Here is a 13,125-nt window from a genome sequence, read left to right as displayed (position 1 = left end):
TAAGGTTTGTTCATGGTAGAAGAAGCCTATGTCTTAAACCCAAACTGTATTTGCCCTTTTAACACAGAAAGACTATTTGTCATCAATAATCATGATAAGAAATTGGATTATATAGCCAACTCTTGATTATCTATCCACTTTGTGCCTGGTTTAAGCCTGTCCTCTTGCTTCTTCCTATTTTGGTAATTTCCTCTGGGGCTTTTATTACTCATTAGCACTGGTTCAGAAACAGGGTGAAGAATGGGAAAGACTCTTCTTCTCAGTGACAGTTTGGCGATAAGTTCAGTCAAGCCACTATCAGAGAATGTTCATGTCATTTGGTTATTGGTTCATTCTTTCTTTTCATTGTATATTTATTATGCCAGGTACTGTACGCCAGGTACTGTGCTAGCATTTGGTGATACTCTGGTGAATGTAATAGTTCCTGTCCTCAAGGACATTGGGATGGGAGGAACAATCACAATCCAATTTACCAAGTTCCATAATCGGTAGAGTCTGTGGGAATTCAAGGTGATGAATGACTCCTTCAGTGTTAGCCATGGAAACTGAGGCACACTGGGTGTTGAGAGCATGTGGCCCTGGGTTGCTCAGTTAGGAGACAGAGTGCTGACTCCCAGTCCACCTCTTTTTCTGCTGCCACATAGGGTTTTAAGACATTGGCTGAAACAAACCATGTGGATTTTTTTTATGACAGTCATATTCAGTGGCATTTCATTAAATAAGAGGGTTAGTTTTAATGGTGAGAGGCACATGTATTGCCCCCAAAGAGCCCTTAAATTAAATAGGTTAGATGCTTACATTATGATAGGCCCATAAAAATTAAGATGAAGGAGCAGCAGAGTCTTGGGTCCCACCTCAAGCCCCTCTGTGCATCTGCTTGTTGAATAGTGTTAGCCTTTGAGCACCTCACTCCCTTCCTCTCCCAGGCTTTTACAATAAAATGTGTTTTGGTTGGTGTGCAGGTGATATCACTCCACTGGACTTCTGTTAGTTTTCTTGAAACGTCAGCGGGGGAGCAGTTGTGGAAGAGTTATCCATTTAGGGAGTGTGACTTTAGGAGCAGTTCGCAGGAGTATTTGGGTCACAGGTAACAGGTCTTATTAGAGTTTACTGTAGTGACTGGGAGGAGTTTCAGGAAAAAAGGAGCTTTCAGAAAAGTGTTAAGGAGGGAAGCTGAGGCACACGGGAGCTACATGGTACACTGTGTTTTCAATAAACAAGGTTCCCTTTCCCTCTTTCCTTCTTGGTGTTCTGTGGGTGGGGTTATTCCCCTGAACTGAGCCGCAGTGAAGAAAGAATATGAAAGCTATTGAACCTGTGAATAAGTTCAGATTTAGCTGTGTTAGAAATAAAGGTGTTCGTCACCAATGTAAATTGCCCCTTGAGTCACCTGAAGACCTTAAGAAAGAGGATCCTTTGTAAATTGATTTCCCAGAGGGAACCATTAGGGGATGTCCCTTCACCATTCCATTATCAGTGGGTGTTGGGCATCACAAGGTACAGCTATCACTGTCTAGAGATGATGGACTTGAAAATAAGTGAACATCTGTTCCATGGTTTTATAGACAACAGAACATCTTTATTCCTTACCTCACTAAATCTTTACAGCAACCCTGTAGAATGGATTCACCCCATCCCTTGATGAATTTTGTCTTGGGGTTGAATTTAATTTATCATTTCTATTTTATAAATGAAAACCTGAATTTCTGAAGATTAACTCATTTATTCAGGGTTCCATGGCTAGTGGGTGAGCCAGATTTCGAACTAGATTGGAGTGATTCTAAATACTACATCTGCCTCTCCTCTGACCCCAATGCTGTGTTGTTATTTATTTTCTGAACTGAGTGAAAGTTGACTCACCTACTCAAAGGGTGTATGGTGAGGTGAGGACATCAGCTGTGTAGGCACAGATATTCTGTGCATAATTCACATGATTAGATCCCATCAGTAATAAACAGGTGCTTATTGCTATAAATTCAGAAGCCAGGTAGATTGGATATTAATCAGCTGTTTTAGGATCCTCCTAATGTGTGGTTGATACTGTCTGAGCCACTGAATTCAAGAACAGTTCCAGGATGAGGTGGACTTTGAGCTGGGCTGGAAACGAGCTGATGGGTGGAATGCCAGAAGGGTTATTTTGGTATCCAGTACGGGAGCTTTTCTCAGCCAGCCCCAGTCTTGTGATCGGAAACTCTGCCCATACAGGCCTCATCTTACAATTGGGTTGTAAAACCATAGGGCCTGTCGATTATGTATCTGGTAGTCTCTCGGGCTGTTTCCTGGCCTGTGTCTAGTGTAGGTAATTCCATTCCACTGAGCTCCAGTTGTCCAGAACTCTGAACACAGAGTTCTTCCCTTGGCAGTGAAGGATTAAGAACATGTGAGCACTTAGAATAGTACCCGTATTTAGTAAGCACTCAATTAATGCTAGCGGATGTTAAATTCCCCCAACAACCAAGGACTTGTGACTCTTACTAGAGATAATTTGAAGGGGTTTTCCTCCATACTCTGCTGCCTGCCTTATAATGCAGTTTGTCCCTTGTTGAACAGTTGAACTAGCAGAGAGTTTTTCCATGTAGAGTCAGAAGCTTCTTTGAAACATCCACAGAATGGCTCTACACTCTCCCCAGGTGACAGCTCTTCAGAGATTGTTCAGTCTCTAATGACACCAAACTTGGCAATTATGATTTAGAAGATACCTTACCAGCTTTGGGCCATGGGCTGAGGCTAAAATTAATGGTCTTTAATAGGAATAAATATAAACTGCTCTTAGCTCCTAAACCAATTACACAAGTACAGAATAGGAGAGACAGGATCCTGGAGCAGCACCTGGAAGGGGAGAGGAGCTTAGAGGTTTTATGGATCATAAGTACAGCCATTTGTTGATGGTTATGGACAAACTGGAATACATTCCATTAGGGATGGGCTGAGGGATGATGCAAATTGCATCTAGTCTGGAACACAGACAGCCAGAGGCCTGGGAACTGTTCCTATCATACCTACATGGATATATTGGGGGAAGATTTCTCCCCCAAAGAACAGATAGACCTCAGGGGATAGATGTATAGCAGTTTACCGGGAGACCGATTTTAGCCTAACAGATTCAATATGTCCATCTGAAGAAGGGAGGTTCTGAGGAGGTGGTGAGCTCCCTGTCATTGGTGATGTTCAAGTGTACACTGTATAACCAGTTGGTGAAATGCTTTATAGGGAACTTCAGGTGTTGGATGGAGGTGTTGGTGCATTTTGGTCTGGAGACTCTGAGGCTGCCAGTTATATGGTAATGTTCTTTTTAGCCCACCTCTGTTCCACTGGTCCCTTCTGCTACCCTTCACCGTCCTGGATTCTGCCCCTCTATATGTCTGTCTGGAAGTGTGGCTCCCTGGGATGAGTTTACACTGCTGTGAGCCGCCCAGGGCTCAAGGACTGGCTTGGTTGGGTGTATGTGTGTGTTGCTTTGATTTTGCTTTTTGGTTTACTTTGCGTGGTAGAGAATGAAAGGGGAGAAGGTAGACTAGTCATTGCTCAAGCAGTTCACCCTTTTTGTCATTTCTCTGATAAACTGCTTTGGAGCTAGAATAGACTCTTGGATAGAGTGTAGTTCAGCATGAATTTTATAAGACTCAGGTTCCAACAAAAAGTGTAATCGTTCGATTAGTTCGAGGCCCACACCTGGGGGTCAATCACAAAATCCTTTCTTGTGGCATAATTTATGCCATAACATTTGTCAGTGTTTAAAGTCCTATATTAATGTACACGTGTTGGTAAGAAGTAGTAAATATTTTGCTGACAAGTTCTTTGAATCATGGATCAGTGGCATCATTTACAGGCAGATAACCTAAGGGTTTCTTTCATTCAGGTGCTGCCAAATCTAAAAAGATGTCAGGGGAAGAAGCCAAAAGCACCCACTAGTTAGACCACTAATTGTGTAATGTTCGTGTGCCTCAGAATTTCTGCACCTTGGATCTGTTGATATACACAGGTGGTGGGGAGTGGGGGCAGGGTAACAGGATCCATTTGGAAGAGAGAAGAAAAGAAGACAGATTGTTTGCACTCAGATGACTATTCTGGGATCTGGGGCAGCCCCTGGTGCCAGGTGGGGCCACCAGTACCCACTTCCTTGCTGGGTGCCTCTGCTGTAATGTTGCACGGACTTGGGGGTGAGGGTGGTCACATTAAGTGGCTTTTCCGCCTCATCTTTTCAATCAATCTCCAGGAGCAATTCTTCCCTCTTTGGGGGGAAACCTTTGGATTGATGATCTGATGCCTTTTCAACAAAGGAGTATTGATATGTTAGTGTGCTGGGCAGCAGGGAGTGCTGGATTAGATCATTTTCACGTTGGTATTATGCCAGTTTGACATTTGTTTTGAAAGCTTATCCTTTTATGACCATAGGTTACATGCATAATGTAAGGGGAATAAATCTTTTTTTTTTTTTTTATCATCATTTTATTGAGATATATTCACATACCACGCAGTCATACAAAACAAATTGTACTTTCGATTGTTTACAGTACCATTACATAGTTGTACATTCATCACCTAAATCAATCCCTGACACCTTCATTAGCACACACACAAAAATAACAAGAATAATAATTAGAGTGAAAAAGAGCAATTGAAGTAAAAAAGAACACTGGGTACCTTTGTCTGTTTGTTTGCTTCCCCTACTTTTCTACACATCCATCCATAAACTAGACAAAGTGGAGTTTGGTCCTTATGGCATTCCCAATCCCACTGTCACCCCTCATAAGCTACATTTTTATACAACTGTCTTCGAGATTCATGGGTTCTGGGTTGTAGTTTAATAGTTTCAGGTATCCACCACCAGCTACCCCAATTCTTTAGAACCTAAAAAAGGTTGTCTAAAGTGTGCGTAAGAGTGCCCACCAGAGTGATCTCTCGGCTCGTTTTGGAATCTCTCTGCCACTGAAGCTTATTTCATTTCCTTTCACATCCCCCTTTTGGTCAAGAAGATGTTCTCCATCCCACGATGCCGGGTCTACATTCCTCCCCGGGAGTCATATTCCACGTTGCCAGGGAGATTCACTTCCCTGGGTGTCTGATCCCACGTCGGGGGGAGGGCAGTGATTTCACCTTTCAAGTTGGCTTAGCCAGAGAGAGAGGGCCACATCTGAGCAACAAAGAGGCATTCAGGAGGAGACTCTTAGGCACAAATACAGGGAGGCCTAGCCTCTCCTTTGCAGCAACCGTCTTCCCAAGGGTAAAACTTATGGTAGAGGGCTCAACCCATCAAACCACCAGTCCCCTATGTCTGTGGTCATGTTAGCAACCATGGAGGTGGGGTAGGGGAATAAATCTTTGACAAAGATTTCTTTTGGTTCTGTAATCTTCAGTGCTACAGAAAAATAAATGAAAAGATTCTCGCATAGGGTTCATGTGATCGGGAATGCAGAATAGGATTTGAGATGAAGCACTCCATGTGGGTATAGAACATTTCTATCAATGTGATATGTACTTCTGGTGTGTGTTGTAGAGAAGAACAGGAATGGGTGTGACTTGGTCCCTGCTTCAAAATTACAGCTTAGGAGAGTGGAAAGGTGACATGATTGTATAGGGTAAAGCCCAAAAGACAAATGCTGTAGGGTAGCAGGTCCCAGAATCTTGACACTGCTATTTATGATAGCAAAATAATCTTCCATCTCCCCTCCCCCATCTGGCCACCATCTTGCCTCTTGGAATGATAAATACTGGGATGGCTTGACATTTCAGAATTATGATGCCACAGTGAGAACATCTTTTGTTTTACTTTATTTTCTTGTAAACAACTTATTCTACTGTCTAGATTTGATTATTATTGAGCAAAATGCCTCTGGTAGATGATAGGCTCTTCTTAAGTGGTTTTGCATGATTCACTGCACCTTTGTAACTGAGAGTGAGAGGTCTTCTTGGATGAAAATTTCCTCTTACTCGTGAAGATTATCTGACTACTGCCTGACGTTGCATTTCTGTATGTGTGCTAACATAGATAAAGAACAAAAAGCCACTTGGGTCTTAAAATCCCATGTCCCCTACTGGGAGTTACTCTCCAGGTAAAGCGGATGACTGAAGAACTTGCAATAGAATTAGCAAGAGCTAGATCTTTTCGGATACAACATCCATATCATATTATCTTGTGATTTTTCTTTTAGGTTTATTTTCTTGAAGAGGCTCCAGGCTTCGGCTTGGAAAATCCAACCGCCAAAATTGAGCCCAGCAGCTGGAGCGGCAGCGAGAGCCCTGCCGAAAACATGGAAAGAATGAGTGACTCTGCAGATAAGCCAATTGACAATGACGCTGAAGGGGTCTGGAGCCCAGACATTGAGCAGAGCTTTCAGGAGGCCCTGGCTATCTATCCACCCTGTGGGAGGAGGAAAATCATCTTATCAGATGAAGGCAAAATGTATGGTAAGTGGCCTAGAATGCTCCTTTGGAATACTACAACCTGCCTTGGTACTAAAAGACAAATTGTAGCTGGCCTTCTACTCAGATCCATTTGTTGTATTGGGTTGAATGATCTTTGACTTAGAACTTTAGTTGTTCATCCAGGGGCTGAATCTCAATGAAGGGGAAGAATTGATAAAGGACCATTGGGAAATCATTCCCTGGGATTGTCTTCTCCTTCCTACTCAGTGGTATTTCTTCAAAAGCTCTCCAGGTCCAGGTGGGAATATATAAATGGTTACAGTGGCACGTGCAGACACCAAATAAGGGGAATAGTTCTCTAGAATGCCTGCCCCACCTAAGCAAAGCACTGCTGCTTAGCTGCACATGACTGGTGCCATGCAGAAATGGGGGCCTGGTGCTGTCAGATCTCTTTATTTATTTCTTTTTAAATTAATTATATTTTTCATGAAAAGATAGCAACCTAGATGTTTATATAAAGTTCACTAATTTTAAAAAGCCAGAACTTTTTTATTCCCGGTAAACCTTTTCAAGCCAGATGAAACATGTATATAGGCTTGATTGGACCCTTGAACCACCAGTTGGCTGCTTTTGCTGCCAATTTGCCATCAAATGACCAGACAAGGCATTAGCCCTCCAGGTTGCTGTCACCAGCTCCTCTTGTACAAGGGGGCACCTCCCAGTGTGTTCTGAAGGAAACCCCCAAGAGTGCCAAGGAGGGTGAGACTGATTGACCAGATGACTTGGGATACCAAAGAAAGCAGCGAGTAACTGTTCACTGGTGTGGGGCTTGTGTGCTGGTTTGGGCATTTCCTGCTTCTTCTGTAAATACTTCTAGCTGGAGATCGTACTTTTTGGCTGCTTATTTTTGGAGGCAGATGGCAGGTGGTTGCTTGTATATTCTGCTTGTCTAATTGGGTACATTTAGTTGACAGAGTTTGCTCTATAGTTGAGTCTAAAGAGATGCAAACAAATAACCTAAACTCAAAGAAAACCGGCTCAGCGACCTACCTGAGGTTGTTAACTTATCATGGGAGTGATTTATTTCTAAATAATTTGAAAGCTTTCCCATAATAGGGTGTTGTGCCTTTAATACTGTGCCTCCTCTCTCAGGAGCGGTAGGAGGCTGCAGCTCAAACTAGCACATACTGCTTAGGAGAAAGCAGATGGTGGTGCAGCTGCCACCAGCTGTGCCCCTCGCCCCACCCTCCCCCTCTCAACTTGGATGATGTAATGGAAAAAAGGAAAATTTTGCTTTCTGCAGCATTGGCGTCTCTCAGCCTGCCAGGGTCACCGACACAGGGGAGAGAGGGAGAACCCAAACCTTCAGCATTTGTTTTAGCCTCTCATATGATCCTTTGTAGCCAAAGAAGCTTCTTCATGTCTGGTGAAATAGACTCAGGATGAAATATCTCAGCTGCTGTGGGTAGAAAGTCTGAGAGTCCTAGGTTTTCTGTGTCTTTATGTCTTTCCTAGACTCCCTTTCCTCAGCTGACTGTTTGCTTTCAGATTCTTATCTTCATACTTGAAAATGCAACTTCCCTCCCCTCTTTTAAAGGCAGAGAAAAGCACTTTAATCTTCAAGTCATCTTTGAAGATAACTTTATTATGTGTCTTCACATAATAACAATAAGGGCGGCTGCAGGATGCTCTACCTTGTACAATTCCCATTTGTTTACCAAGAAATTGTTTTTTCTAAAATATTGGCATGGTATTGGAAATCCTGGTTGGGAATAGCTCCAGTTGCACTTCATTTCTCACAGGGAATACTGGGAAAGCCTTCAGGAACAAGGCTTCGAGGCTGAGAACATAATTCAGAGGAAAAGTTAATTTTTTAAACTTCCTTTCCATTGAGATTTTAGTCTTTAGTAGCAGCCATGGCAGATAACCAAATTGCATATAACCCAATCATAAAAATACTTGTATATGAAAATAATTGTGTAAGAGCTCTTGTTGGTAATTAGGTATCAGAGGAAGTGGGTTAGGCAGAAGAACAGAGAACTGTGAGAAGCCCTGGATTTGAGCTGTGTGTCAGCTATGAACTTGAACAGTTCTCCCCTTGGTCTGGGTCTCAGTTTTCTCCTCTGTAAATAAAGACAGTAACGTAGATGATGTTCACAGGTCCTTAGGACTTTTACATTTTATGATACTGTGATTTTGCGACTTGTAACTCAGCAAGAAAGATCAGTCATTTGACAAATATGGTGCTAGTGGGTGAGCGTGTCTTTAATACCCAGGGTAACACAGATTGTGAGTGCTTCCTCAGTGCATGTGTTTCTGAAATATGGAATCTTTTTTTCTGAAGTCAACAATACATTTACTGATTCTGCTGGTGGCCAACCTGATTTAAAATGGGGCACTCCCTATGAGCAAGCAGCATTAGGAAGTACAACTCATTTGGGAAGAACAGTCCTATTCATCGGGGGATTTTTACCCAGCTGAGTATACAACCTCCAGGTTTGTGTATCCCAATTGGGGGTACAGGAAATGCATTTGCCGCTGGGGCCCTGCAGCTTTCCCTACCTCCTCTGAGAGAAAGGAGGTGCATCTATCTTGGGGAGAAAACATCCCTTCTCAACTCCTTCTCTTTGGCCAAGATGTGGGGCTCTTCTTCTACTACTACTTTGGAAGGGAAATGTGGCGGTTAGCAGGAGCATGGGAGATGGAGCTCCTTAAGAGGAACTGCTCTAGGTGCCTGGAAGCTGCGTGAGACTTGGAGGATGAGAGAAGGTTGATTTGAGAGCTTTCAGCCACTCGAGGATTGAGTCAAGTGAACAATGTGGGATCAGAGCTACTGTTCCTTGGCATCTGGTCTGCTCTCCATCTTACTACATGTGAATCGGGACAGAAACCAGACCAGGATTCAGGGGTTTCTGAAAGACCTGAGAGCATACTTTCTCTCTAAGGGCTTTGAAAAGGAAAACATTGAAAGCATTTTGGATTCTGGGCAGTAAAATCAAAATAATTTAATGCCTTTTAGTGAAATACCGAGTGTTTTTGACTTGAGAAGGTTATTCCAATATTTCTGATCATTTGTGGAGTGCATTGTGATGTCACTAATCTCGAGCCCTTGGAAAAGCAAGGTCAAGTGCAGCGCTGATCTACTTTGGTAATGAAATTTTCTTCATGGTAGGCAGTAGGGCAATTGCAATCTTATAGAGGGAAAAAATGGAGAGCTCTCTTTATGATAAGGTTTGGGCCATTAGAAGAGATGGTTTAATTTTCTCTCTCTGCTCCCTTCATCTGTGGGGAAACTGAGACTATGTAGTTGATCTCCATGTGGATAGATAGTTTCTACCTTGGACACCCTTATGTGTAGGCAGTTGTTTTTATGGATAATTAGAAGGGACAGGGGGCTTCTTTGACTTTGTCCTTAAGGACGTGTGTATTCACTTGCATGCTTTCATTCTCTGTGTCTGTTTCTCTTTTCTTTTCTTATCTTTTCTTTTTTTATTTTTTATCCATAGCAGTGGATGAAAAAAAGCAGTCTTTTTTCCTGGTAGATGATGTGGGAGGAGGATTAACCTGCAGGAGAGCAAGTTGGGAGGGAAGTTCTTGATTAACAAACTTGTCTGGAATTGGATTTCAGAGGAACAGGCCATGGTTTAAAATAAGACAAAACAAAACAGTGAACCATGGGAATCCCTGAATTTGGTTCTGTTGTGACTGAAAACCCTAGTCTTGCAATGTGGTCAAATACCCCCCATAATCAAACCAGGAAGACAGGAACTAATATTCATTGACTGCTTGCTACAGAGGCAGAGAAGTGTAGCTCCTTAAAGGGTGGACTCTGGAATTAATATAAGTCCTGGCCTGACACTGGCAACTATCAGTCTTTGGGCAAGTTGTTTTATCTCACTGTGTCTCAATATCCTCAGTTTCAAAAGGGGTTAAAATCAATCTTACTTCATAGGATTGTTATAAGAATTAAATGAACTAATTGTGATCTGGACTCCTTCCTACTACGTTTGAACAGTCTGGCGCACTGTAAGAGCTCTTAAGTGTTTATTAACTTAAAACAAGGAAGTACTCTCTGCCATTTGTTGTGCTCAAGGTTTTGCATATAATTTCCATCTCATGCTCACAACAGCTCTTTGAGTGTGGGCATTTTGATTTCCACTGTATAGACAAGGGAGCTGAGGCTGAGAGAGGTAAAGTGACTTAACATGACCAATAAATGGCATAGCTAGAAGCTTTCAGATCCATATCTGTCTGACTCCAAAATGTGGGCTTTTTTCACTGTACTTGTGTTCCTTCTTTGGTAGAGGTCATTATATGTTAATTCAACAAATGAGTATTGAACAGCAGCCAGCTGTATTCCAGGCTCTGTATTAGGGGTTGTCAGGGATTCAGTAGTGAACCAGAAAGACACAGCCCCTGCCTTCATGGAGCTACCACAAGTTCGTTTGCAGGAAACACTGACCTGAGGTCAGGGCTGGGTGTCAGAGCTTCCTGGGAAATCTGAGGGCCCTTTGAAGATGGCCACCTTCCACTTAGCCTTTTAAGTCTGTTCTTGGCCGCTAATGTCTGGGGCACCTGGCCCGATGCTGGCAGGAGGAAAGCATCTCAAATAACGCAGTGGGGAGGATCCCAGATCACAAGGCTGGCCTGGCTGGTGGCCAGGAAGATGGCTGGAAGATGTGATACCTTAGGATCCTACAAGCAGTCTGGGAAGAGCAGTTGCTGGGCAGTGACTTTCTCCTTTTGTGAGCCAGATATCTTTGGGTCCTTGGTTAGGACAGTTCCAAGGAAGGGAACCTTTCTTTCTGGGGTGCCAGAGCTAGCCATAGAGAACTGGATTATGTGGATGAGAGAAGAGGAGGAGGAAGTTGCTGACCTGGGTGCTGCCAGTCAGGGGAGCACAGAACTTGGCCCCCTTTGCTTACTTTACAGTAGCCCAAGATACAAAGAGGAAAGGGGGATCCTTTTAGTGAGCAGGTGGCAGAACTGAAAAGGACACACCAGGTTGAGAGAGTGTGCACAGCAAGCTTGAACGTTCACTAGTTAATCAGTATGGGCAAAGACTGAAAATCTGCAGTCTCCAAGTTCAGGTAGGTCTGCTGTTCTCAGTAAAGGATCTTCCTTTAGTGGCCTCTCACAGCTTATCTGTGAGGAATAGAAGGTGATGTGAGGCCCTGATCTGGAAATGGCTATAGAATCTGAGCTGCATTGGATCGCTCAACCTTGGGAAAGTGACCCATGGGGCCTGAGCTGAACTTTGCTCTTCCCACTTCTTCATCCAAGCATCTTGTGTTATCTTTGATTTCCTTTTCATTCTGACCATTGATTTAGTGTGTGGATTCAAGTGAATAGGCTAGAAATGTGAAGCACCAAGAGTTGTGCCCCTAGAACCTACTGGAGCTCTGCAAAGCCAGGGACCCCACCTGTCCCATACAGATGGTATCTCAGGGTCTCAGATATAGAAAGTGCTGTTAGTGTTGTTGAATATATGCATACATGACCTACTGGTTAAAATAAAGAAAGGTGGGTTACTAAGTCTCAGAAACTAGCGGCCTCTACTGTTAGAAAAACTCACTAGAGAAAAGAGAAAAAAAAGGGAACGGTGTTTGTAGTTTTAATGGTCTCCGTATGTTGAGAAAGAGGAGCCCCTGATTCTTGCTCTGTGAGTTGGCAAATTTTGGTTCAAGAGGCAGTAAGGTTTTCCACTAAAAATGGGCACAGTAGTAGAGCAAGAGTTAATTCTGGAGTCCTCAGAACAGATGAGTAATGGGGGATTTTGAAATAGTTTGGTTCCTGTGAGAATAGCAAAGCCAGCGTCATCAGCGTTTTGATTGGAAAACTTAATGGGGGAGGGGTGGAGGAACACAGAGGTTTATGCACAAAGTGTAAGCTGTTGTGCAATCTGGGTAAAAAATAACTAATTAGGATGGCTCAAGAATTGGTCATAAGGTAGAAAAAGGAAAGGGATGTTAAATTATTACTGAGTTATGCTCTGTAATAGCCTTGCTGTGATGGTGGATGAGCCTGGGATTCAGGAAGACATGGCTTCATAAATAAAGTCATTCATTAAGGGCCCGTGATGTGCTGGGGGTGTAGGGTGGGAACAGCAGATAGAAACTAATTATAATTAAAATAGCTGGCCTATTTTGAATAGTTACCCTGTGCCAGGTGCCTTCTCATGGTTTTAGAATGTGTTGTCTTGCTTATTGCCCAGAACAACCCAATGATACAGGGTAACTGAGATTGTTCCCATCTTACATCTGAGGAATCTGAGGCCTAGCAAGGTCAAGTTACTTGTGCAACATCACACAAATATGTGGTGGAGCTTACATTCGAAACCAAAGCAAGTGTATACAGCCGATACACTGTAATATGGACAAGTTTAGTGGCAGAGCAGTAGAAAGTGTGTTTGTTATGATTGGAGAATGCACAGGTATATACTTGAGAATGAAAGAGGGAGAAATAATCAGAATCAAACAGAGAGATAGACTTGTCTGAATTAATCTTTCAACTTAGTGTTGTCTTTTTAAAAAGCTTATGTTGGATTATAGACCCTTAGCAAGTTGGGAACCCTCTCCCCAGAAAAATGCACATTTGTATATAGTTATAGGAATTTTGCATCTACCTTTAGGCCATTTGTGGTTCAGACTTGCTATGTGGGAGGGCATTCAGGCCTAAGGGAACAGCGTGAATAAAGAAAGGCCTGGCTCTGGTGTGTTTAGAAACTAGGGTGCATCATGGGATGTGGTGGTAGGCAAG

General features: G+C 42.9%; 1 protein-coding gene across 4 annotated transcripts in view; it reads left to right on the top strand.

Moving 5' to 3' along the window:
* TEAD1 (TEA domain transcription factor 1) overlaps positions 1–13,125 on the top strand; it is a 279,289-nt gene that overhangs the window by 86,219 nt on the left and 179,945 nt on the right. For all 4 annotated transcript variants that reach the window (XM_037839922.1, XM_037839921.1, XM_037839920.1 and 1 more), the window contains exon 2: positions 6,153–6,408. In XM_037839922.1, the coding sequence (XP_037695850.1) occupies positions 6,252–6,408 (157 nt within the window). In that variant the 5' untranslated portion in view covers positions 6,153–6,251. The remainder of the gene's footprint in view (positions 1–6,152; positions 6,409–13,125) is intronic.

This window comes from Choloepus didactylus, chromosome 6 (genome assembly GCF_015220235.1).
Source record: "Choloepus didactylus isolate mChoDid1 chromosome 6, mChoDid1.pri, whole genome shotgun sequence".
Classification (NCBI taxonomy): Eukaryota; Metazoa; Chordata; class Mammalia; order Pilosa; family Megalonychidae; genus Choloepus; species Choloepus didactylus.
The sequence above is the reverse complement of the archived record's forward strand: the minus strand, read 5'-3'. Positions and strand labels throughout refer to the sequence as shown.